The sequence below is a fragment of the Lepidochelys olivacea genome, assembly GCF_965140295.1.
Source record: "Lepidochelys olivacea isolate rLepOli2 genome assembly, chromosome: 7".
NCBI lineage: Eukaryota > Metazoa > Chordata > Testudines > Cheloniidae > Lepidochelys > Lepidochelys olivacea.
This window is the reverse complement of record NC_140417.1, coordinates 55,046,161-55,072,862: the sequence shown is the minus strand read 5'-3', so window position 1 is coordinate 55,072,862 and position 26,702 is coordinate 55,046,161. Positions and strand designations below refer to the sequence as shown.

Below are 26,702 nucleotides of genomic sequence, written 5' to 3'. Positions count from 1 at the left end.
CCGCACGCCACAGAGTAGAGAATCACACTCCGCACACTCACTGTTGGAAGACCTCCGGATACAGCAGCTGAGAGGAAGCAAAGCTGAGATCTAGGGAACAAAGAGGTGATGATTCCTTTGGGGTTTTGCTCCTGGGTCTGGGACATGGGGAGAGTGTATGGATTGCAAAGATTTGCCATTCTCTGCAGCTCAGCTTTGGGGAGAAGATGGCTATTTTATAGAGTGATTCATTTCAGTGTTTAAAAATGTTAACTGAAGGAAAACCAAGAGAGCGTTGATGAGCACCCAGTAAACAGCTACAATAGGTGAAAATACAGATTGATTTATCTGTTCATCTGAAATTATTCTGTCTCAGACATTTCTTTGGCGGCAGTGGGTGCTCCTGAATAGTATTTAACAAGGACAGACTAGCATTTTGTCCAGTGTAGTTTGTTTGTACATTTAAAACAGCTGATGGAAATACAGTTCTTTAGCTTGTGGTTAATGTGGAAATCCAGGTCCCACGGAGACCTTTGGGAGCAGCACAGACAGAGACACTTTTGCATCTTGTTTCACTGTACTTTGAGAGGAAAGGGTGGCTCTTTGTTATTTCCTTTGTCTTAATGCCTGGGACATTCAGATATTGCTTGAAGCGAACAAGGAGCTCGACCCCTGATCATTTAAGTTATGAGATCTGGGGTTGTAGCTGGGCTCCTGGCTCTTTTCTTTCTGGTTGATTCTAGGGCTTTGTGCGAAAGAACATTAATGCTCCTATCTGAGTTTTCCCCAAAGGGAACCCCTCCCCACTGCCTCTGGCTTATCTCAGATGTCTCCCCTCTCCTATTCTCAGCCCTTCGCCATTTACTAGCCCATGTCAGAATGCCAAACCTGAAAAATGTACCCTGGAATAAAGACTTTGGGTTGTGTACACACAGATGTACATGTCCTGGTTGAATTTACAAATTGAGTTAAACCAAGGCAAACCCCTGTGTGGACACCTTATATTGGTTTAAAACTGGTTAGCTTGCTCTTGTAACTGATCTAAGCCTGGTTTAAATCAGTTGACGTGTCCACACACGGAGCTGCACCTATTTAACTAAATCGGTTTAAAATCATGTCTTTGATGCAACCGTGCTGGTCTACACTAGAAAATTAGATCAACCCAGCTACTTTGCTTGAGGGTGTGAAAAATCCACTTCCCTGCGAGATGTAACTAAGCCGCCCTTAAACCCCAAGTAGACAGCATTAGATCTTCCGTCAGCCCCGCCACCACCCCTAGGGGAGGTGGTTTAGTGCAGAGACAGGCGAATCCCTGCAGCCGCTGTCGTAAGTGTCTCCACTGAAGTGCTATAGCAGTGTAGCTGCAGCGCTGTAGCTTTGTCCCTGTCATGTTTTAGCCTGTGTATGTTAAGGCGAAGCTAGCTCGAGAGGACTTGTTGGTAATATAAGTTACCTTTGTTATCAAACAATCATTAACGCTCCAGGAAACTCAGAGGAAAAGAGAAACTTACAAAGAGCTCAACCACCTGAATGGCTGTGAACTCAGGACTCTGGTGACGTCACGCTGGTTCTCCAGTTCTTACATGGTCTTCGGGACAGACAAGCTCTGTATTTCGAATGTGGCAAGCAGCTCTTCCCCTTCCACCGGATCAGTTCAATGGAGGAGACCAGACTCACATTAGTGACTTTCTAAGAGAAAAAAACAAAACAAAGCAGAATTTTGACATTACTTAAACAAAACCCTCACCCCAGCCTTTCAGGCCTTCTTTATCCATCACAAAGAAACACAAGCAGGGCACAAGTCCAACCACCTCTTAATTCCTTTGCAGGTTGCCTTTGAAGCCAGTTTCTGCTTCCCTCAGTCACCTCTTCCCTTCGGCTTACAGGGACTGCGGGGTGAGTAGGTGAGCCATGGGGATGAGAAATACGGGCAGAGCGTTGAGGGATTTCTACGCGTTCTTGGAAAGACAAGCTCCCTCGCAGCTCACCCATCAACTGCCCTACACCAAGCCTCAGCCCAGGGGCTAGTGCGGGACACTTGGTGGCTAAATTGGCTAGCTGGTCAGTCCCTTGTGATCAGCTTCCTGCAAGAGCATGTAACATTTACCCCAATCCTCAATAGAGCCCCCACTGCATCATGGGATATTACTCTCAGAGGAAATTGTCCAAGACACCTATCTACCACTTGAAAAAATCTCCCTGCTCCTCCCTTGGCTGATAAAGCTGATCTGAAGGGTTTATTTATTATATAGCTTATTCCCCTTCCTTGATGGGAAGAGCTGTATTGCTATAAAGTACCTATTTAGTGATGTACTGGCATATGCATGGGGGGGGGGGGTTGTGTTACTTTAACTGTACCAGTATAGTTATATTGGTACCTCTTGTGTGTGTAGACAAGCCCTGAGTGACTGATCTGCCCTATTCGAAGTTTCACTAGTATAAGGTGGCTTAATTTGTAATCTACTGGTGAGTGTGTGCTTTGCTACATGTCACCTCCATGCCAATCCGCAAGGGTCTGAATTGTCACAGGCCCAGCAACAGTGCTTTCTAGCTGTAACAGTGCGTGTTTTTAGCTGGTTCAGTCCCCTGTTGTAGGCCAGGATGGCAGCCGTCACACTCACCCCAAATCCCTACCTGTGGCTGTGACTTTCCACCTCACTCAGTCACTCCTCTTGCTAATCTAAGCTTCCCAAACATGTACAGGTCCGGTTCTTCACACTTGCCATGTGTGTTGTTCTGGATGATAGTGAAGCCTGGATCTGAGCTTCAGAGCTGGGGTGGTTTTTTGGTTGGTTTTTTTTTTTTAAGATTCAAAATTGTTTTTCTTCTTACAAAAAACTTTTATTTTCTGCCCTTTTTCTAATGTTTCCCACCCAGTCAATTCCAACAGATGGGAGCTGTGGAGCACCCTGACCTTCCTCCAGTGGAGTTCAACCTCTGTAACAAAGACATGAGGTCAGGCACAGCCAATCACAGCATCCTATCCATCGGGGAGGAAGAAGGAGCAGGCAATTTCCTGCGTTCTATCCCAACACGAGAATCCCTTCAGTGCCCTAGGGGCTCTGTCGTGAGCTTCCATGACATCCAGTACACCATCAAACAGTCCCATGGGCCCCTCTGCAAACGGACAACGGTGGAGAAGAAGATTCTCCACAATGTGTGGTAAGTTCATGCATCCCAAAATCTCTTTTGGAGAAAGGAGAGGAGTGAAATTTGTTAGAGGGGAGAGGCATCATCTCCTGCAGAAGCCTCCTTTATGCCACTGAGGACTAGGGACAAGGAAGGGAACATGGTTACTGCTTTCAAATTGGCGTGAGGGAGGATGTTTCACTTTTTTATTCATAATTTTTCTAAAACTTCCCACCCCAAGGAATGTGTTTGGATCCAAAGTCAGGCCCCGGTTCTGCCAGGGGCTCCCCGGAGGCAGATCCCCATTTGCAAATAACTGTTTCCCTTCTCTTCCAGTGGCATTATGAAGTCGGGTTTGAATGCTATCCTGGGACCAACAGGGAGCGGCAAATCCTCGTGAGTATTTCTTTGGTTTCCTCCAATGGAGAATGAACAGTCCTAGGTGGAAACTCAACTCATTGGGTGCTGGAGGAGAATAGATGGAAAAATCTAAGGTCCTGGAAAGGCACCTTCGTGATTTAGGAACATAGGTCTGGAAGGAACCTGCTGGATCAAGTCCCCTGCTGTCACAGGCAGCCACGTCATATCATCCCAGCCATGAATTTATCAAGCTCTGTTTTAAAACTAGATAGGTTGTTTGCCCCACTACTCCAGTTCAAAGGCTGTTCCAGAATCTTGCCCCTCCGATAGTTAGAAATCTTCTGCTAATTTCCAGCCCAAATTTATTCATGGCCGGTGTATACACATTGCATGGGCTTCAACTGAGAGTGTAGTTTCACGCAGGGGTTCTCAACCATTTCCATACTGCAGCCACTCTGGACCCCCCTCCCATGTAGTCTCCTGTTTACCAGGGTGATTGTGACTCCCTGTTTTCTATCAGGTTACAACCCCCAGGTTGAGAACCCATGGTCTAGTCCAGTGTTTCCCAAACTTGGGACACCGCTTGTGCAGGGAAAGCCCCTGGCGGGCTGGCCGGTTTGTTTACCTGCAGCGTCTGCAGGTTCGGCCGATCACCACTCCCACCGGCCACGGTTCGCTGTGCCCGGCCAATGGGGGCTGCGATCGGCCGAACCTGCGGACACGGCAGGTAAACAAACCGGCCCGGCCCTCCAGGGGCTTTCCCTGAACAAGCAGCGTCCCTAGTTTGGGAAACACTGGTCTAGTTCTTAGAGAAGAGGCAGGACTCTGGGATTCTATTCCCAGCTCTGGGAGGGAGCAGAGTCTGACCCCAGGGTTTTGTTCATGGTTCTGTAACTGATTTGCTCCATAACCTTGAGCAAATGATTTCCCTTGTTCTCCCCATCTGTAGCATGGGGGATGATAATACTTTCCTGTCTCACAGGGGTGCAGAGGGGCTGCAGCAATGTTTGTAAAGTGATTGGAGATCCCTGGGTGAAAGACGCTAGGGAAGTACAAAGTAGGCTACTTCCATTTCAAAGTTGGATCTGTTGACTTGCTCTTGTGTGGGAGGAAAAGAGTCTTGCATTGCCATGCTCTCACCACCACGGTGGTCAATGTACGAGCGACAGTGATGGGCAAAGTAGCTCATGGAAGATCATTGCAATGCAAGGCCTAGAGCAGGGTCATCACCCAGGAAGATCAGAGTGGGGGGTGAGATGGTCTCTTACAGCCTTCGTTGAACTCCTCCCAGCAGGGTAGAGTGATTTAAATCAAAGCCAGTTAAATCCATGATTGAAATAATGATTTAAATCACCACGTGGCAAGCCTCGTTTTAAATCAGCAATTTTCATCAACCTTTCCATTTGTACTTCAGTTATTTTCTAAAGAAAGGTGCCTTCTCATTTGTTGAAATAGCTATTAAAATATGTTGATTTACCACTAAAGAGAGCTTTTACGCTAGATTTGGTGCATCTTTTTGCAGCCTACAAGGGTACACTACAACTATATACATTTATTTAAGCAATTATAGAGCAGAATGTTTTCAGATTCTTATTAATTGTACATTTTAGTATGTTAGAAAAAGGTGAATGATATCTTGCTTATTTAATAGATAATTAATGTTTTGCTCATGATTTGTGTCAAGCTGCAACTAGAATTTAATTAAACACACAAAACAGAATATTTATGTCATATTTAAATGCTTTATGAGATTATAAGATGTTTAGGCCTTAACATATTTTGCATTAAATTCAGATTTCATTGAAACAGATGTATATTTAAAAATACTTATTACAATTTAAATAAAACCAAAAAAATCTGATTTAAATAATATTTGATATCTAAATTTTTTTCAAAAAAGCATCCATTTGTATTCACCCAGGATAGGACAAAATCCTATCTGCATAAGGCTATGTCTGCATTACAGAGCCTACGTCGGCATAGGCCTGTCAGCGTAGATACAGCAAACACCAACAGAATGAGTTTTCCTCCGATGTAGGAACATTGTTAGCTACATTGAAAGAAGTACTTTTCTGTATACATCTGCATCTATACTGGCGGTTTTGTTGCTATTCACCGACATACCTATACCAATATAAATTCTAAGTGTAGACCAAACCTAAGAGTTCACTTTGGTAATAGTGTTTTATTCACCTCTTTTTGTATGTGTGTGTGTGTGTGTATATATATATATATATACACACATATATATAGTTGCTCCTCATTTACAATGGATAGGAAACTTATACAGCACATTTCTGAGTTATAAAAAATTAGCTTGAGTTTGGCTGTTAGCAGAAAGACTCATTCCTTGTCTCCACTGGGATTAAAGCCACTGCTTAGAGTAGGGTGAATAACAGAATTCTCAGTTGACTTGTCATTCCAAAAAATATTGGTTTTGGCTGAACAGAAAATGATGTTTGACGTTTTTGGTGAATCAGAAAGTCAAAAAATATTGGTTTCAGGTCCAACAGAATATCATGTTTGACCCACATCTAAAATTTTTTTTCAGTTTTGAGCATTTTTTTATTGCTTTCAATTTTTAAAAAAATAAAAGAGGAAAAGTTCAAAAGGACAAGTTATTTGCAATTTAAAAAATGGAACCGTTTCACTCTGAAAATGTTGAAATGAAATGGTTAGACTTTCAGAATATTTTTGTGGTTTGGGGTTTTTTTACACACAATGCAGTGAAATCAACAGGAATTCCTGAAAAATTTTGCTGTCATCAAATCTTTGCGTTTTTCACCAGAAAAACATTTTGGCTGCAAACTACCACCCAGCTCTACCAGTGTTGTGGCTGCTCCAGGACAATCTCCTAGCTGTAGGCACTATTTACACGAGTGCAACATGATGTGCACCTGTGAATTGCACCTACAGTAAGAGTTTGTTCCAATGGCTAAAATCCCAGTGCAGTTGAGGCCTGAACCTAATGCCTCTTGCACTGCTTGTAGCTGAGATCAGTCAGTTCACAGCATGCTCTGAGCAAATTACAGTGCAGGCCCAACAGAAATGCAAAGCCTTAGTAAAAAGAAACGGAGTATTTGTGGCACCTTAGAGACTAACCAATTTATTTGAGCATGAGCTTTCGTGAGCTACAGCTCACTTCATCGGATGCATACCGTGGAAACTACAGCAGACTTTATATATACACAGAGAATATGAAACAATACCTCCTCCCACCCCACTGTCCTGCTGGTAATAGCTTATCTAAAGTGACCATCAGGTGGGCCATTTCCAGCACAAATCCAGGTGACTAGCCATCACCTTCAGCCCCCAACTAAAACCCCTCCAACGCATTATTAAGGATCTACAACCTATCCTAAAGGATGACCCAACACTCTCACAAATCTTGGGAGACAGGCCAGTCCTTGCCTACAGACAGCCCCGCAACCTGAAGCAAATACTCATCAAATCATCAGCAAATACTCAGCAAATCATCAGGTGGGCCATTTCCAGCACAAATCCAGGTGACTAGCCGTCACCTTCAGCCCCCAACTAAAACCCCTCCAACGCATTATTAAGGATCTACAACCTATCCTAAAGGATGACCCAACACTCTCACAAATCTTGGGAGACAGGCCAGTCCTTGCCTACAGACAGCCCTGCAACCTGAAGCAAATACTCACCAACAACCACATACCACACAACAGAACCACTAACCCAGGAACTTATCCTTGCAACAAAGCCCGTTGCCAATTGTGCCCACATATCTATTCAGGGGACACCATCACAGGGCCTAATAACATCAGCCACACTATCAGAGGCTCGTTCACCTGCACATCCACCAATGTGATATATGCCATCATGTGCCAGCAATGCCCCTCTGCCATGTACATTGGTCAAACTGGACAGTCTCTACGTAAAAGAATAAATGGACACAAATCAGATGTCAAGAATTATAACATTCATAAACGAGTCGGAGAACACTTCAATCTCTCTGGTCACGCAATCACAGACATGAAGGTCGCTATCTTAAAACAAAAAAACTTCAAATCCAGACTCCAGCGAGAAACTGCTGAATTGGAATTCATTTGCAAATTGGATACTATTAATTTAGGCTTAAATAGAAACTGGGAGTGGCTAAGTCATTATGCAAGGTAGCCTATTTCCTCTTGTTTTTTCCTACCCCCCCCCCCAGATGTTCTGGTTTAACTTGGATTTAAACTTGGAGAGTGGTCAGTTTGGATGAGCTATTACCAGCAGGAGAGTGAGTTTGTGTGTGTATGGGGGTGGGGGGGATGTGAGAAAACCTGGATTTGTGCAGGAAATAGCCCAACTTGATTATCATGCACATTGTGTAAAAAGTTGTCACTTTGGATGGGCTATCACCAGCAGGAGAGTGAATTTGTGGGGGGGGGTGGAGGGTGAGAAAACCTGGATTTGTGCTGGAAATGGCCCACCTGATGATCACTTTAGATAAGCTATTACCAGCAGGACAGTGGGGTGGGAGGAGGTATTGTTTCATATTCTCTGTGTATATATAAAGTCTGCTGTAGTTTCCATGGTATGCATCCGATGAAGTGAGCTGTAGCTCACGAAAGCTCATGCTCAAATAAATTGGTTAGTCTCTAAGGTGCCACAAGTACTCCTTTTCTTTTTGCGAATACAGACTAACACGGCTGTTACTGTAAAGCCTTAGTAATTATCCCTAATTGCGAAATGATTTTCCCAATGAAAATAAGAGTAGTTATGGAGGAACCTAAGGACTGTTGCTTGTCTTTAGTCTCCTAGATGTGCTGGCTGCTAGAAAGGACCCTGCTGGCCTGTCTGGGCAAGTATTCGTAGATGGCTTCCCGCAACCTCCGAATTTCAAGTGTATCTCAGGATATGTCGTGCAGGTCAGTGTCTGTTTCTGTTCTCTCTGCCTCCTGGCTGGGAGAAGCTGAGGAGCAGAGATATTGGTCATCAAGAGTGGTCAAGGTGTGAAGTCTTTGTAAAGGGGGTTGCATGAGAATGGAAAAGTGGCATCCAGACTCCTACATGGTCACATGGTTCTTTAACCAAGGTGATGGCCCACAGGCAGAGACATCTCAAGCAGGGCCCTTCAGATGCAGGTGGGTGGTTGTCATCAGATGTTTTACTATATCTAGTCCTTGCTAAAGCTGGGAAGCAACAAGAGCTCTAAGGATTTTCTTCAGACTCTGGTCAGCCTCACTCCTACCACGTTACAGGCAGGAAGTGCCAGTTGAATCGTGGAACGAGATTAAAATGGTGGACTCAGCTCATTCCAGAGTAGCAATGACAACCTAGAATTCAGGTAGCTGGGAGAGGCAAAGAGAATATACCTGAACTTGGCAACTAAAGCAGCAGCTGAAAACAGAGGTTGAATTGATGTTGGCTTTCAATCCTCCAGCTGATGTCAAGTCCCAGGATCCAAACATTCCCCCGTAGCTCTTAGAAAGTGTGAAGGATTTTGATTTTTCCCATAAGAATTCCAGTTTCCAACCCACCGGCTATCTATAAAGCAACCAAAGCAAAATGCAAAGTGACCTGCATATGGGGAAAATTATTGGGCTGTGCCCCCCCCTTTTTTCTGCTTTGTAGGTGGATGAAGGGCGTCAGCAGGTTAAAGATATCTGCTCCTCTCCTGCCTTGGAACCATATTAATTATCCACAGAGTCAGCACTTTGGCTGATGTACCTAAGCATTGTCTATGGAACTCTGCTGATTTCCATCAGCTGAAGGTCTGGCTTGCAAGCCTTAAATAGTAATTTCAATGCTATGAAGCTGCACAGATATGTGCAAATTTGACAGGTTTAATCTGATCGAAGTGCCCAGGACTGTGTTGAACAGTTGCGTTTTGAGAGCAGTGGGGGTGGTGCTTCCTGACCAGGTGCTACAGAAGAATGTCGGATGGAAGCACTGGTGATGCTGAAGTCAGTGGCAAACCCCCATTTATGTCATTGGGGCCAGGATTCCACCCACAGTTTTGGTGCTTTGTGGGGTTGAGTATGACTTGCAGCTGGAGCCAATAGGTGTTAAAAGTGTTTCGCTGGCTCAGTCTCATATTGGGGGCCTTGGCTCCTCCGAGGGGCTGCTTTTCAACCTATCGAGACTAAGTACTTGCAACTTCAGCTGGAGTTCTCAGTCCTCAGCACCTCTGGGAGTCAGGCCCACAGTAACTTACATGACAAATGACCTCCCAGTGCAAAGCTGCATAGCCTGCATTTCCAGCACTACAGCAGCCTTTGTGGGAAGCAGTGTTGCCTAGTGGATAGCGCATCGGGCTAGGGGACAAGAGACCTGGGTTCTGTTTACTGACCTGCTGTGTGAGTCCCGTCCCCATCTCTGTAGCCCTTTGTGTGCCTTGTTTATTCAGATTGCAAGCTGTCTGGGGCAATGGCTGACCCTCACTGTGTGTATGTACAGCTCCTGGCACAATGGGCCCTGATCCCTGCTGGGGTCGCTCGCTGCTACAGAAAGGCAAATAACAAGGTGCCTGGGACTGAGCTGAAATGTCCTTGGCTTTTCAGCAGTGAATTTGCATTGTTTTCAGGATGACGTGGTTATGGGCACGTTGACTGTGAGGGAGAATCTACTCTTCTCTGCGGCCCTGCGCCTCCCCAGCTCCATCAGCTTTAAAGAAAAGGAAGAGCGGGTCATCCAGATAATCACTGAACTGGGGCTCAGCAAAGTAGCTGATGCTAAGGCGAGTACCTGCCGGGAGGAGGGGTCAGGGGGAGAACCTGCTTCAGAATCCTAACTTCTCACCCCTATAGTGGGGATGGGCACTGTACCATGGTAGGAATGCAGGGCTATTCTGCTGAGCTGCCCTGCACTCAGGGGCTACAACCAGCACAGAGATGTAGAGTTACTTTTGCTGGCTCACTCTGATGTTGGTTCAGCTGCATCCCATTAGCTCCAAGCCAGAGATATAAAAGAGTTTGTGTCTCTCTCTAAGGCTGAGAAAACTAGGGTAGGAGGGATCCTGCAGAGAAGACAGTAGGAACAGCTGAGCCATGAAGGCAGTTTTAGGTTTTGTTGAGCTCCAGGAAGTGGGGCAGCTTGGACCATGTCCAGTGTGCATGTGCTATGTAGGAACAGGGGAAGAACTTTGCCCACAGCCCCCCAGATCACAGGGCTCTCTCCTTTGCCAGCCACTTCCTGGCTTTGCGGTACGATGTGAGAAAGTCGGGGTCATGATGCTAAAACTCATGAGGGGTCAGAAGGGCCCCAGGTGGCAATCTCAGCTGAGGTGTCGTCATTGTCCCCTCTGGTCTACTCAGGCCCTTATGCCATGCCCATCACTGTGGTAGCTGAGCACTCAACCGCACAGTGGAAAAGGCTATGGGGCCCATCCCACAATGGGGTGAATCCATCCTTGCCCCATCTCTGGTTCCCTGGGAGCTGCCGGTGCTCAGAATCTCTGAAAATCAGGCTGCCTTTAGCCAGCAGCACAACTTGTGTTTGAAATATTTGCTCTTGTATATGATCTCCACACTGCCGCTATGGTGTCCCCTGAGGACAGGATCCAGCAAGCACGGCTTGGCCTAGCGCTTGCAGACATGGCTAGTCCCCTGGGAGTTAATGGGACTGCTTGCCAGAGGTGAGAGTAACTTAAAGGACTTACCGATATGCCAGAGTCCTGAGCAGGGGGGCGGGGCCTCAACCGGAGGCAGGGCCTTTAAATCCCCAGGCCCTTTAAATTGCCACCTGAGCCCTGCTGCCGGAGCACTGGTGTAGCAGCAACAGCCTGGGGCTCCAGCGGTGATTTAAAGGAACTGGGGCTCCCAGCTGCTGCTACCGCAACTGAGTCCCGGGCCCTTTAAATCGCTGACGGAGCCCCAGGGACTCCCGGCTGCCGCCGCTACCCCAGGGCTCTGGCAGCAGGGCTTGGGTGGCGATTTAAAGGGCCCAGGGCTCCAGCCACTGCCGGGAGCCCCAGCCCTTTAAATCACCAGCCTGGGGAAGCCAGTACAGTTGGCGGTGTACCAGCTCTTGCCGGTATACCGTACCGGACCATACTGGCTTACTTTCACCTCTGCTGCTTGCCATGGCAACCCTGGTGCTCCACAGCAAAGCCAGGTACCAAACACAAAACTCTTTGCTGTAGGTAGGAACAGAACTAATCCGAGGGGTGTCAGGCGGGGAGCGGAAGAGAACCAACATCGGCATGGAGCTCATCACGGAGCCCCCAGTCCTGTTCCTGGATGAACCCACCACTGGCCTGGATGCTAGCACAGCCAACGCGGTGCTCATCCTCCTAAAAAGGTAGGAGCTGCAGGGGTTTATTATCTAACACCAATGCTTCTGTGCTCATCTAAACCCTTGGCTTCCTAGTCTTAGTGCTGGTGAAAGAGGCTGGCCTGGCAGTCTCTTTCTCAGGGCCTGATCCAAAGCCCATTGACTTCTTCAGGGCTCTGAGCTGAAGCCCAGTGAACGGCCACAGTATGGACAGTCCCGTTGCCAGCTTCCCACTGCAACCAATGCACCCCAGCTCTGTCCCAAAGAGGTCACCTCTGGAGCAGGGAGGATTTGAGAGCTCAGTCCTCATGGTCTAGTCACTTTTTGGCTGTCACTCAGAGCGACTAGAGCTGTCCAATGGTGGATTTTTCAGTTTTGCTGGCAATTCCAAGAAGTAACAATAGCAAAATTTGTTTTGGGTTGAACCAAAAATTAAACTTTTCAAAAATTTTCAGCAAATGGAAGACTCAAAAAATCCCAAATCCTCTTGGGTTGAATGAGCCACTTTATCTTGACAAAATCGAAAAGTTTAATTTTAGTTTTCACCAGTTTGTGTTTTAATAAAACGAAAGGAAATTTTGAAACAAAAGAAATCACTTCAAACCAAAAAATCGAAATATTTTGTTTCACAACTGTCAAAGAATTCCGGTTTAAAAATTATGTGTATATATATATATATATATATATATTAGGTCTTTGGACCAAAACAATCTAATGAAATGGACATAAAATGTTTTGATGCTGCCAAATCTGCAGTTTTGGACCAAAAAAGTTTTGTACAAAATGTTTTGCCCAGACTTCCTCCCTACGTTAGGAAAATGGGCCATGGCTGATAACAGGTTTCCTCTGGTCTCTCGTAACTGAGGCTGTAGATGGACTGACTGCTGGGTGTAGATAGGGCCAAATTGTCCATAACAACCATTCCAGAAAGGCTGCTGAATCTCTCATTCCACCAGAGATGGCTCCCTCCCTCTCAGGCTTGCAGCTTATTGGCTGGGCATTGTAGGGGAAGCTTTCCCAGCTGCTGCCCATGCTGTATCTGTTCTGAGGGCAAAAGCCTTCAGGGCTGTCAGTTTGGCACTTTCTTCAACACTATGTTCACCCAGTGAAAGGGCTTTCAGCAAACTTAGTTCAAAGGAAAACTAGGTAATAGTGGTCTGGGTAGACTAGGCTAAAACAGTAGCTAAGAGAAATGACCGTGAATGACCAGATCCTCTTGCCCTCTCTTCTGAAATATGTATATAAGAACAGCCACACTGGGTCAGACCAAAGGTCCATCTAGCCTAGTATCCTGTCGTCCAACAGTGGCCAATGCCAGATTGCTTCAGAGGCAATGAACAGAGCAGGTAGTCATCAAGTGATCCATCCCCTGTTGCTCATTCCCAGCTTCTGGCAAACAATGGGCACAGTTGAGATTTGTACTCTTTGCTCCTATCCTAGACTTTCGAGAAGAGGTCGGACCATCATTTTCTCTATCCACCAGCCCCGCTATTCCATTTTCAAGCTCTTTGACAGCCTGACGTTGTTGGCTTTGGGAAAGGTGCTGTATCATGGTCCAGCAAAGCAAGCCCTGAACTATTTTAGTTCTATCGGTAAGTCTGCAGTGCAAATGCAATAATGCTAATCCCTATTATATTTAAGTGCTTACGTCTCAAAACATGGCAAGAGATAAGGTAACAAATTATTTTAATTGCTTAGTGTCTGATCCTTAATAGCAATGGATCAGCTCCAGCTACATTTAGCCCATTGCTGCATTTTCTAGACACAAAAAGCAGCCCCATGTTTCCAGTCTGAATGAGTTTTATGTAGATTAATAAAAGCAAAAAAACAAAAGTAAGGTCTCCATGAGAGCTCAGGGTATATCCCCTTGTGGGCTCATTGTAACCAATCTGCCTCGCAAAATGATGGCCGACAGCAGGCTCCCAGACACTTAGAAGCTCAGTAAACAAATGACAAGGTCACTACAGTTAGGTGGCTATGTGCATCCCAGGCAGGGTTATCTCAATGGGTCTCACGCTGAGGTCTTTGGACCACTGGGGATCTGGGTGCAGGGTCCGCAGGTCTGAAGGCTGCTGAGGAGGTGGGGAGACTGGCAGGGAAGATCATGTTCAAGAGGGTATTTCTTACAAAGGGTGAAAAGCACTGTGGTTGGTGCCTATGTAACCCACACACCTCCTGGGTGTGGTGTTCTGTCCCATCTATTGGCACCAAGATCACTTGGAGAGAGAGAGATTAATGAGTCTGCTCTACAACCTTTGCTAAGGGCCATGTGGCTTTTAGCTCATGCAGTAGAGGCTCATGCATTTAGCTCCAGAGGTCCCAGGTTCGATACCCACACACCGACGACCAGGGTCTGTCGGTGTTACACCTACACCTGTGTTAGCAGGGTAATGACTACACAGTGGGAACCCTGCTTCTGTGGATAATGGAGAGTGTTTTGTGGACTCCTGGGTTCTATTCCTCTCTCTGTCACTGTGCTGTAACCTTACGTTCTACCCTGTCACTCTTCCTCCCTCCGTGCTCAGGAGCACACTTCATTGTGTGGGTGCACAGCTTACTCCTCTCTGGCCAGTGAGTGGCGGGGGACAGAAGACCAGTGTTATTGTGTCTCCTCAGCCCCTCAGTTCCCTTCTCACCCACCCACTCACTTGCCACAGGCACCGCTGGCCGAGCAGCCCTGCTCTCCTGACCTGTGGCCAGAGTCCCCAGCAGAGCAGAGGCGACATGGAGGGGCCTTATTGCTCCACAGGCCAAGTAGGTACCATGACAGTCTAGCCCTGCAGAGCACTGGAGATACCTTGAGCTTGATTTTCAGAAAGGCCGAGCACCCACATCTCAGTTCAAGGCAGAGGGAGCTGCAGATATAGTTAGTCCCAAGGTGTCTCTAGTTAAACACCCAAAACCAATGCAGACTTGTCAAAATTGTGGACTTAACCTATGGATATGCCTCAGTTTCCCCACCTGTAAAACAAGGGGTAATCCTCCCTCCCAGCAGCGGTGCTGTGGTTAGTCAGTGTTTCCAAAGCACCCCAAGAGGCTTGTGTGAAAGAGGCTGGTGGAGGGTGGAGTGTTCTTATAACTGGTCATTACCAAGCAGTGTTCTGTCTAAAACATGAATGTGTTCTGCTTGTTATCACTACAGGGTTTCAATGCGAGCCCTTCAACAACCCGGCTGACTTCTTCCTCGACGTGATAAACGGTGACTCCACCGCCGTGGCCGCAAGCAGAGGTGATCAGAGTAGCCTGGACAATGGAGGGACTGGAGGAGGTGAGCCAGTGAATGAGACAGCAGGCCTTGGCCAGATTGCAGGGGAAGTTGCAGGCAGTGAGGGTAGATTTTTGTTTTGTTGTTTTCTCCTAGTGAATGGGCATTTTGTTGTATTTTCCTACTCGTACTTTGCCCTCACATATAGCACCTTTCAGCAGGAGCCTTCAGGCTCTCAAAATGCTTTGAAAAGGTGCTTTTGTGCTGTCAACCCTCTTTTACAGTGGGCAAAAATTGAGGCATGGAGTTGTGGGAAGTGACTTGCCCGTGGTCACCCAGATAACTGGTAGCAGAGGCAAACTAAAACTCAAGCCCAAGCAGAATTCTGACCCTGAAAAGGGAGCAGTGCCACAGACTCCCTGAAATTCATTAGAGATGTTGGTAATTGCTGTTGGTTTTATGTGGCAGGTGCTCAGATAGTATGGTGATGGGCAGCAGTGTAAAACTCTGAGACAGCCAGATAGCTGGGAGCAGGACCCAGACATCCTGATTCCTAATCCTATGCTCTGACCACTAGAAAACAGTGCTTGTCCTTCAAGGAAGCAACATACACAAACCAGCCAGCATTGATTTATGATCAAACACTGTCTTTTTCTGTAGCCGTGTATGCATATGCAGTGTGCAGCACTGTGTAATACAACAGGTCTGTTGTATGGCCAGACAGCGAAAGCCCTGTTGCACAGAATCTCTCTGTAGAGGGTGCACACTCGCACTCCTCCACCCAGTGAAGAAGGTGCCGGCCACCTTTAAAGCAGTTGGGTAGCTAGCGTGCTGTCACTTGGGCCCAGATTCTCAAAGGGATTTAGGCTCCTAACACCTACTGATTCATTACATTGAGAGTTAGGCACCTAAATCCCTTTGAAGACCTGGGCCCTGGTCTGCAATGCCGGCCAGCAGTCTCTTTAGTGGGCTCCATGAATAAGGAACCTGGAGCAAACCCAATGGGAAGCTCCAACATTGACTCCAAATCCTGGTCAGCTAAAGATTTCACAGGCTCCTCATGATCAGGGGTTGCATTAGTGAGATCCCACTGAGCCAGCGGTACTGGGTTTAAGATGGGAGACTGGACCAGTCATGCTGAGTCCTGTCTTGGGCGCTTTACTCTAGGGGTAATCGGTGATGAAGAGCAGAATGCGGACAGGAGCGTAGTGGAAACTCTGCACCAGCAGTATCTGAACTCCAGTCAGTATCGGGACACAAGAGAAGAGCTGAAGAAAGTGGAACTCAGCCAGCAGAATGAGCAGGGGAAGTCAAGGCGCATGAATGAGGTCACATATGCAAATGGCTTCTTCACCCAGCTCTACTGGGTGTCCAAGCGTGCCATCAAAAACCTCATCAGAAACCCCCAGGCGTCTGTGGCACAGGTGAGACACTGCTGCTGAGCAGGACCACTCCAGTCTCACTCTGCAGTGGTCCTATCAGGCTCCTTGCTGTGGTATCGCCGTCCCCGCTAGATCACTTGTTTGAATCCAGCCCTGGTCAGCAGGGGCAAGAAATCGTGACTGCCTAATGGCTGGCTGGTGACCTATGTGAAACTCCAGGTCTTTAGTAGACATCGCAGCAGACCCCCTGGCTGGCTGGCTGAGCTGAATGGCAGGTAAACGCCAGCAGTCAATGACAGTGCCTCTGGAGCAAGGCAGAAACAGGGGAGGAACTGGGACTCCTTGCGGTGTCTCCTAAGCACAATGTCTTTGCTCCATACAGATTACACAGCCCTGAATGACAGGGACTGTAATTAAAAGCACTATTTAACCCTAAACAAATGAGCAGCAAGCAGGATTCAGCACAGGGAGACAGTGGGCTGAGTTCTTCTCAGAACACTCCTGTGACCTCGTAGCCATCTCTAGCCCACATGTCCATCAAGAAACAGAATTTCACATGGGCCACTGAATGACTTTTGCTCCCTGCTGACCAGGACTGGAGTCCAATCAGTGATCTTAAAGCAGAGGACTCCAAATCCCATTATGTCAATCGATATTTATAAAGCACCTGTCAAAATAGGGCTGGAATTTTCCAGGAACCTAAGGGAACTAGGCACCCTTCTTAGACAATGGGCACTCAACCAACTTAGGCACCATTAAAGATCCGAGCCTTAGTTCTGTACAAGTACAGTGACAGTAGCAGGGAAATGGTCAGTTCTCCATCCCACTGGGGATGTAGTCACTGCCTTGAATTTTGAGTGTGCTGTTAATTCTCTGCCCTGTTTAGGGTTAATGTTACTTTGGAGCACGTGATTCTGTTTCTTTGGGGAGGGGTGTGGCCAAGGCTTTTACGCTTGTCCTGGGGATAACTGATGGGAATTTGGCGCAGTATCTTTGTACCCAAACACTGGCCGAAAACGTCAGAGACAAATGTGAATTTTGGGCCCTGTACGTGGCTCTAATGACTTGTGTTTTATCCGATGACTCCTCCCTATTCTTCCCTTTGCACAATGCCTTTTTCTTTGCACCTCCAGATTGCAGTGACCATCATCCTAGCCCTGATTGTGGGGGCCATCTTTTTCAGAGTAAAACTAGACCAAAGTGGCATTCAGAATCGGTAAGGCTTGAAGTAGGGTCAATCTCTGCTACATTTCAGCAGCAGGGAGGCATCGGGTCCCTGGGCTACATTCAGATCCAGGAGGGGTGAACAGGGTTTGACATCCTAGCTTTTGGTGCCGAGGTCAGGCATTACTGTAGTTCCTGAAGCAGCAGCTGTGCCATCAGCCCCAGGAGTATTCCCACATGGAATATGAAGGAAACAAGAAGAGACAGGCACAGCCACAGGTGGTATCAGTTACGTATCTGATATCTCCTATATGCAATGTTGGTCCAATAACATATATTACATACCCACCTTGTCTCTCTGATACCTCCTGTGTCAGGGAACTGTACTGTATTGGCAGGGGAATGCCCTGATGATATAATAGGCTTCTGGAGTCTCTAGCGCTATGATCCTGGATAAGGTTTATGGTATTGGAGAATTTGGCCTGTGCCTTGGTCTTCAACTATTTTGATTTGTATTCCAGGGTTGGATCCTTGTTTTTTATAACCACAAACCAGTGCTTTTCCAGTGTATCAGCGATCGAGCTGTTTATAAAGGACAAGAAATTGTTTGTGTAAGTAGCAGCCCTCCCACAACAATTTCTTTATCAGAATTTAGGACGGAGGGTGGGAATTTTGACAGACTACCTGAAACGAGTTTCACCTGCCAGGACCTGACTTTGAGGCATTGCTTCTTCTCTGCAACCTCTGTTGCTATCAAATATCGTGCCACTGAAATAGGGACCCTGCTCTGTTTTAGGAACCTGGGATGGTACAGAGGGAACATAGAGCCCAAGCTAAGTGGAGGGGGGACAGAATTTGGAGAAGCTGCACAGGAGTGCTCAAGAGGTAGAGATAAGACAACCCATAATCAGGGGCACCAGAATGGAGGGCCCAAGGCCCTCATACTTTTTGACCAGGCCTGGCCCACTGCCACTGCTCTTCCCCCTGAGGCCCTGCCTCCTAGGCAGGCCAGGAGCTGGAGCATGGCCCAGGTAAGAGCAGTCCTGGGGAGTCGCAGACCCTCCACCTGCTGAGGGGGAGGGGGGCAAGAGCAGCCCCTGGCCTGCGTCCCCACCCTCTGGGCCCCAGGGCAGGTGGATGGTCCACAGTCCCCCACAGCTGCCCACGCGACTCTTACAATGGCCAGGCTGCAGCTCTTCAGCCCCTGAGGCTCTGCCCCCAGGCCAGGCTGGAAGCTGAAGCTGGATCGGAGTAAGAGCCGCACAGGCAGCTATGGGAATCCACGGACCCTCCACCTGCCCCGGACATGGGCCAGAAGCTGCTCTCGGGCCCCTCCACTCTGGGCAGGCGGAGGAGCGCAGGCTCCCCAGGCAGGCTCTGGCTTCCAGCTTGGACAGGGGACAGGGCCCCGGGGGAAAGAGGGAGCTGGGCCTTGTGCCCCCCCCCCACTTTTAGGCAGAATCCATCACCCCTGCCCATAATGGCTTAGCATCGAGGCCCAGCCCTGTAAGGACGCCAGAACTGTGAGCCTGGTGATCCCACATACATAGATAGGAAATAGACCTCAAAGAATAGCTTCCACATCAGTGGGCATCAGATCCTTGGCCCCTGTGAAGTCCCCTTTGCATCACAGCAGTAATGCAAATGTGGTTTAAAGCTGCCCCTAAAGGAATCTCTCTCTGAAATGCAACTGTAACGCACTGGAAAGTGTATGTTACAGGTCCCCTTCTGTGCCTATTCACACAGGATATGAGTTGTTACAGCCCTCAGCTACAGCGCCTTGGGTCAAGCTGTAGTAACTCCTACTTTTAGCTCTGAAGCTCACTTGATCAATCCCTGCTGTGTTGACAAGATGACAGCTGTCACATAACTACCTCTTAAAAGTGTATGCAGTGCCTCCATAGGGTGCTGGCATGATAGCCCCTGGAGACTGGATGCATCTGCCTCTTCCCCACTACAGCCTCAGCAGCAGCACTGCCAGCTTCCCTCAGGTTGATTTCTGCCAGCGCTGTGCCCTAGAAAGCACTCTAGGGATGAGGACCTGTCAGAGTTCAGCCTCCACAGCTTAATCATTGCTTGGCCTGTCTACAAAGACTGCCAGCGCAGGCTCCTGTTAGTGCTAGTGGTGACCGGGGCACCTTGGCCCTGGTAACTGACCTGAGACCAGCTCATTTCACCTGGCCCAGCAAACAGCAAATGACTTGTGGTTACGACCTGGGCTGGATTTGAGTCAGTGGCCTAGAAGTGAGTCCCAATTTTTGAGCCTTCCACTTCCGCTTGGAAACAGATTTTCAGAGTTAGCCAGGGAAACTTTCAAATCAATCCTCTTCCAGTGAGAACCAGCCTTTGGCCTTCCACCTGTGCAATGTTCAGGACCATTCCCTTTGGGGGTGGGGGGCCTTTTCAGCATAGTAAGGCTTTAGACTGCTATAGTGCCTTCCACTCAGGGATCTCAAAACCCTTTACAGAGCATAAGGAAGCTCTTATGACAGCCCTGTAGGGGCAGATCAGTATCGTCGTCCCCCCCCCAAACTTTATGGATTGGGCAACTGAGGCACAGAGCAGGTAAGCAACTTACCCAAGGTTGGATAGTGAGTCAGTGGCAGAGCTAAGAATAGAACCCAGTTATCCTGACATTACAGATGTCTTTTTAATAATTAACAGATAGACATTGCTCATTGTAGTTCTCATCCATATTGATAACCTCTAAACATGTACAATAATCTGTGTTCCTGTCTTCACAGCCATCAGTATACCAGTGGGTACTACCGAGTGTCCGCATACTTCTTTGCCTTGTTGATTGGGGACCTTTTGCCCATGAGAACTGTTCCAGTCATTCTCTTTTCATGCATAAGTTACTGGATGATTGGTAAAGAATTGATACGTTCACTTAACCGCCCTTCCTCCCCTCCCTTGTTCTTGCAGAAACACCTTCGATGTCTTGAATCTGAGTCGTCCATGCTTAATTTCTACAGCTAAGCCACACAAATGTTTTTTAAAAGGGGGGAGGTAGTGCCTCCAGGGTCCCTGCACAGACTGAACTGTGCGAGTGTTTGGAGGCTGTTAAATGCAGTCTGGTGTACAGAAACAATTCATGGGGTGAAATCTAGCTGGAAATCATGCTAGAAAAGGGCCAGCCGGCAGCAGGAATGCAGGGTGAAGCTGGCTACCGACTCCCAGTAAACTTACTTTTCAGTTTTCATCTCCTGAATTCTTGGCCATCTGGCTTCTGCTTCATTGCAGCCAACTCTAAACCCTGTTGCTCCTCGCCTAAGCAAGTGTCTTGCTACCATGGACAGGGATCCAAGAGCAGCTGCCCAGGTTTTGTAACCCAGGCATTCACCGGACCTGTCTGTCTCTTGCTGTTTTGACAGGCTATCAGGCAGTAGCAGGACGGTTCTTTTTCTTCATACTGACACTGGTGCTAGTGTCCTACACAGCCACGGCCATGTCTCTGGCTATCAGTGCTGGGATGAATGTAGTGGCCATTGCCAATCTGCTTATCACTCTTTGCTTTGTCTTCATGCTTGTGAGTATTGTGTGCGTGGCTGGGGGGAGAGGGGGTTGCATGGAAGGCAGATGTGGATGGATTGAGCACTAATGGAAGTGAGGGATTGCTAGGGGTGGGGAAGCTCTGACAGTCTTGGCCCTTACCCGTTCACAGTGCACCTCAGTCCTGACCTCCAGCACCCCCTGTCACTGCAGTCCGAGATCACACATACAACTCTACCAATGCATGTTACTTCTGCCTTGCAGCTCCCACACAGCTATTCCAGTCCTAGACTTCCACCTAATGCTGCCAAATGCCCATGGGCCTCAGCACTGACCTGCAGTACCCCTTGCGTTGTCAGGCCCAACATAGCTCTGCCTGTGAACCACTCTCCTACTGCACCCTCTGCTATTCCCATCCTGTCCTGCATCCAGTGTACCGCATCCTAACCTGCTGCTGCACCTTTAGTTATTCCAGTGCTGGTCTACAATGCACCTTAACCCTGACCTGCAATGCTCCCTGCTTGTCTAGTCCCAAGCACACCATACCAGTGCAATTCTGCTGACCCACAATTTCACCTGCTATTCCAGTTCTGACCCATCAAATAGCCCTACCAGTGCACACAGTCAATAGCCTTCCTTCTGGCAAAGAAAGCTGCCGAGGCTCATGGCTCTGTGACGTGAGCATGTCCGTAACGAGGATTGGGCTGAGAGAACCGGGCTCCTTTTACTGCTTGCCAGGGGCCATATTCACCAGTGGCATTAGTGGGTGCAGCTCCTCCAAAGCCTGCAAAGGCAAGCCTGCTTCCACCAAAATTCTGTGTCTCAAATAGAAGTAAATGTTTTCATGATTTCTTTAACAACCTCAGTCAAGGAAGTTTAAAAACAAACCCCTTTTCCCTGCACTGCAGGCAGCCTGGACAAACAATATCGTGCCAGGTCATGGGGAGAAGACCTTGAAATAAGCTGTAAAGGGATGTATTTTGTTGTGCTGAATGCTGCACGTAGTCTGAGGAATGGGGATGTTCACCCCCCCATTTATGCTTTGGCTCTGGTTTGCTTTTGGCTTTCGCCATTAACTTGTTTCTTCCTTGAATACATTTCTTCAAGGCTTGGGTGAGTTTAAGGTGGGGGTGATGGGTTTTTAACTCCTGTAGTTCTACAGGTACAGCCTGAAGAGTGGGTGCAGTTTGATTGGCATACAGGTGCCGTTTTCCCAGGTGGGAAGGGGAATAACCAGTATAAGGCACACTTTTACCAGTACACGTGCATCCACCCTAGGGGGAGCAGTGTTTCTTTAACTGTACTGGTATAGTGAAAGTGACGCAACTCTTGTGTTGCCAAGGCCTAAAAGTGTATGGATCTGTGTCAGTGCGTGAACGCATGACAGCCTCTTTCCTTCTGTCATTTCAGCTCTTTTCTGGCCTGTTGGTGAACCTTCCTTCTGTCATGGGATGGCTGAACTGGCTCAAATACTTCAGCATCCCCAGATACGGCCTCACAGTGAGTAGAAAATGTTATTCTGAAATGAATAAGGTGCTCAGGGTGTTACCTTCTAGAGAGTTTTTTAAGGTGAATAAAATTATTTTGAAGTAATTGCTTAGGACTCTTTTTAAAATAATTTTATGAGTTAATATATTCTCATGAAAGGTGTTGGGTTGGAAGCTCTAGGGAATGAACTCCTCTACTGAGCCACAAAATAGGTACCACCTGGGCAGCAGCAAGGCAAATCACCCTATCCTGCCACCCACCCATGGGCTTAGCCCCTAGCCTGGAGAGACCATCTCTATAGGTGAGAGGGCAGTTCAGTAGTCCATGGCTTGATAGCAGAGATTGCCAGCGCAGTGACCACTGTGTGGTGGCACTATATGTGATGTGGACATCTATCTATGTTGTTTGTATGGCGCCCATTACCACAGTGTCTGAGCACCTCACCATCTTTAATGAATTTTCCATGGGAGGCAGGGCAGTGGTACCATCCCATGCTAGTGCCCTAGTCACCACACCATCTTTTCTTCCACCAGGACCAAGCTGGGACACCCAGCCCTGTTCACGTAGAACCTCAGACACCTTCTCAGAAAGCAACAGCTAAGGTTTTCAAAGGCAATGAGTGATCTTTGGCCCCTCAGTTTGGGTACTTAACGTGAGACACCTGAAGGGAGCCTGACTTTCAGAGGGCGGGTGCCCAGCACTTTGTGGTATCTCACATCAGGTACCCAGAATCACTAGCCACCCTTCAAAATCTTGGCCGTTCCAGCTGAACATTACCTATTTAAATTGGATTTGAACTAGCGAGCCGACCTGAGAAGCAAACTCTGCATGTTTGCCAGGCGTAATTAGCCACAGGGAAGAGAAACACCCAATAGCTTTTCACCCAAAACTGAATATCCTTCCTGCATCATCAGGCGTCGCTTAGGGCAATAATAACGCTCTGTCATCCCAGTCTATCGTGCTGGTTGCTAGAATGGCTCCCTTGCTTTGTTTCAGTAACTTAACATTTTTTCCTCCCTGAGGATAGGTTTTTTGACCTGTTGATCAACCCCCAGCCAGAAGGATCAGACATTGCTCTTCTACTGGTCCCTGTCCAACTTAGATGGCTCTACCAGGAGTCGAAATCTCCCACTGGCCTAACTCTCAAGGTCATTGGGACACACAGCACTTCTCACTTCATCAGGGTGCAGCACCTAGGAAATGATTTCACCCAAAGCTGAATGTTTACTCAGCACAGCATCCGATGAAGTGAGCTGTAGCTCATGAAAGCTTATGCTCAAATAAATTGGTTAGTCTCTAAGGTGCCACAAGTACTCCTTTTCTTTTTGCAAATACAGACTAACACGGCTGTTACTCTGAAATCAGCACAGTAGGATGATGTTGCAGTATTTTACTACATCATGATGTCTGCTTTCCTCCACAGGCCCTGCAAGTCAATGAATTTAGAGACCTTTACTTCTGTGGTGAGAAGCCCCAGAATATTACTGCGTCCTCTGGGGATGCAGCTGATTGCTCCCCAAATGCTACACAATTTGGAAAAACGTAAGTCTCTGGCTTACAACAGTTCTTGGGCCTCAGTGGGAATGAATTTTCTGAGGGTGGAGTTTTTACAGCCATTAGCTTGGGGTCACTATACTGCTCGTGAAAGTAGATGCTCATCAGCCGCTTTCTCAAGGAAGCATCGCAGGGCACCCACCTCAGCAGATTTTGGGGGGCTTGTGTCTGAGCAATTTTAGCAAATATACTGTAGTTCAGGGGGGAACTGTAGGCTGCGGGCCTGGAACCCCAGCCTGGGAAGGACGAACAACAACACATCCAAACGAACTTTGCCTATCTGAAATTTAGTTTTGGTAGCCTGACATGGGTTATCTTTATAAAGAATATTTTTTTAAAAAATCCTCACGTTTTCCCATAATGGGGTATATCAACAACAAAAGAGAGGCTGTGGAGTTGTCATGAGAGGTTAAAAAGTTCCCATCTGAGATGGTTTAGGAAGAATGAAATCATCCCCGGCATGATGCAGAAGCACAGGCTGTATGACCTCATGGTAGGACACTTCAACCCAAATGAGTCAGAGTATAAAAAGATAAGGTACCAGCTTAAACTGTTTTAACCCTGGATACAGTGAGATGTGACGGTTAAAGGGTCACTGTGCTGACATATTAGGTATTGCTGGTACTCTGAAGCCAATAAAGGAGCCAAAGTGGTCTAGAGGATAGGAAAAGTGGGAGTCAGAAGACCTGGGGTTGTATCCCAGCTCTGCTACTGACCCACTGTGTGATTTTGGATAAGCCTCAGTGTCTCTGTTTGGGGAGAAAATGTCTCTGCAGAACAGAAATAACAGTAGCCACCTTCGCAAAGCACTTGGAGATCTCTGGCAGAACATGCTAAGTATCACTATTAACGTCTGTCCCATGTCCCCCTGCAGGTGTTATGGTGAAACATATCTGTTAAGCCAAGGGATTGCATCTACCAACTGGGCCATGTGGGAAAACATAGTGGCTCTGGGCTGCATGGCTACCATCTTCCTCCTGATAGCCTATGGGAAACTTCGATTCATGAAGAAGTTCACCTAGCCTCACCCATTACATTACTCTGTGATTTACCTCAGGACTTGAAACTGCAAAGTTTGTCAGGCCCACTGAAGACCAATGAAAGATTCAGTGGGCATCGGCTCAAGCCCGATGTTTCTTGCACTTGACAAGTGGCCACATTTTGCACATCTATTATGTGATCATATGAGTAACATTTTTTACCTTGTCTATTGTTGAATTGCTGGCTATTTTATTTGTAGGGAATTGTTAGAAAATCATGTTCTCTTACACACTTCTGTAAAGGTGTACTCTAATTTATATAACTTCATTATTCTGTGGCCACTGTCTGCAGTATCTCAGGAAAACATATTTAAACATATAAATTAATGTGAACCAGATTTCATTTTGGCAATCACCTTTATTCTGCCTATCATGGGTATATGATGACTGTTTTTCTGCACTGGTATCGGGTTTTTACTAGTGCCTATTGGATCACAAAAGAGGCCTGTTCTGTGAGGCGCTTCAAGGTTTAAGACTAGAAAACATTTTAAATTGCCTTGCTTTGCAAACTGGGCATGGTGCAGATTTTATCTCTAGTAGCATCATAACGTCAGAAGCTTTCCCCATACCAAAATCAGCTCTCCTACCACAAGGTAAAGAAGAAAGATCAGCTATGTAGGACCTGCCAAACCCAAACAGGCTCATGGTCAACTAGTGTGGTCTTTCTCAAGCAGTGGGTCTCAACCTCACAGGGGCGCAGAGTGTGCTGTGGAATTTAACATTGCAGAATTGAAATTTTTCAACAATAAACAAATATTATGCCTAATTCTATACATACAGTGAATGGCTGCAACCAGTAAGTCATGTACAGCGAAGGTCACCATAGCAGCACTAAAGATTCTGCAGTTATTTCTTATTCTCAGTACAGGGAAAGAGTACAAAATCTGATACCTCTGTGTGATATGTTGGTGAATGTTTATTTTATAGAGGGAACCGCAGTCTGAGTGTATCTTCACGCACCGTTAACTCCTCTTAAGTGAGCCTAGCTCCACTGGAGCAGACGTGCGGCCAAACACTTGAGCAGCACAGCATGATTAGGTTGGCAGCACAGAAAAGCTGCATTACTAGCTCCGATGCCCGCAGCAGTGGAGCTTCAACCCACCCCCCGGGCCAAGCTAGCTTGAGTATAAAGCACCACTTCACTTGATCTACAGACTTTTGTGTGTGGGCCTGACTCAGGTTAAAGGCAACGCTGGAGTTACAGCTCGAGCTAGCGCTGCAGCAAAGACAACCCTTACTGTCCTGAAGATAAGCATGTGCAAGTCATATGTGGCAGGCAGAGAGCACTTATCAAGATCACAGTTGAGCCCAGCCATGCTATCACCACAAAACATGTGTGCTTCTGTTTTTCACTATCAGATAAGGAAGGGCCCCTGCTAGATCTGAAATCACAATTCCTGGCTTTTCACTTCCTCAGCAGCTTTGAATTGTTCGTACAAATGTTGGTGTTGACTAGGTCAGTTTAAATAACTAAATAATGTTGTCTGATACTTAGAATTGTTTGTGATTAGTCTTCTTGTTTTTAAAGTAATTATTAAAACATTTTTAAATGTGTTGTTTGCTGGAAAAAGGCACTTTTTGGTATTACACGGCCATTAATTAACATATCCATAGCTATTTATATTACTGCCTGGCCCTGAGATCAGTAATTGTGCTAGGTGCTGTACAGACATATTAAGAAAGTCT

At 47.1% G+C, this 26,702-nt stretch overlaps 1 protein-coding gene across 1 annotated transcript; it reads left to right on the top strand.

Moving 5' to 3' along the window:
* On the top strand, nt 1-26,493 carry LOC311523354 (broad substrate specificity ATP-binding cassette transporter ABCG2-like). The gene is made up of 17 exons (XM_084633234.1): nt 1-105; nt 1,809-1,883; nt 2,857-3,141; nt 3,445-3,504; nt 8,231-8,345; nt 10,004-10,156; nt 11,561-11,718; nt 13,132-13,283; nt 14,834-14,959; nt 16,064-16,320; nt 17,412-17,494; nt 17,964-18,053; nt 20,187-20,311; nt 20,817-20,971; nt 22,345-22,434; nt 23,846-23,964; nt 24,851-26,493. Exons 3-17 carry the CDS (start codon nt 2,870-2,872, stop codon nt 24,996-24,998), a joined length of 2,103 nt encoding a protein of 700 aa, XP_084489360.1. The 5' UTR covers nt 1-105; nt 1,809-1,883; nt 2,857-2,869; the 3' UTR covers nt 24,999-26,493.
* Nucleotides 26,494-26,702: the final 209 nt, after the last annotated feature.

Bases quoted from the DNA above. Each gene is read 5' to 3' on its own strand.
- LOC311523354 (XM_084633234.1), top strand. From the start codon at position 2,870: ATGGGAGCTGTGGAGCACCCTGACCTTCCTCCAGTGGAGTTCAACCTC. The intron at 10,157-11,560 runs GCGAGTACCTGC...TCTTTGCTGTAG, and splicing joins GCAAAGTAGCTGATGCTAAG to GTAGGAACAGAACTAATCCG. The intron at 17,495-17,963 runs GTAAGGCTTGAA...TTTGTATTCCAG, and splicing joins CAAAGTGGCATTCAGAATCG to GGTTGGATCCTTGTTTTTTA.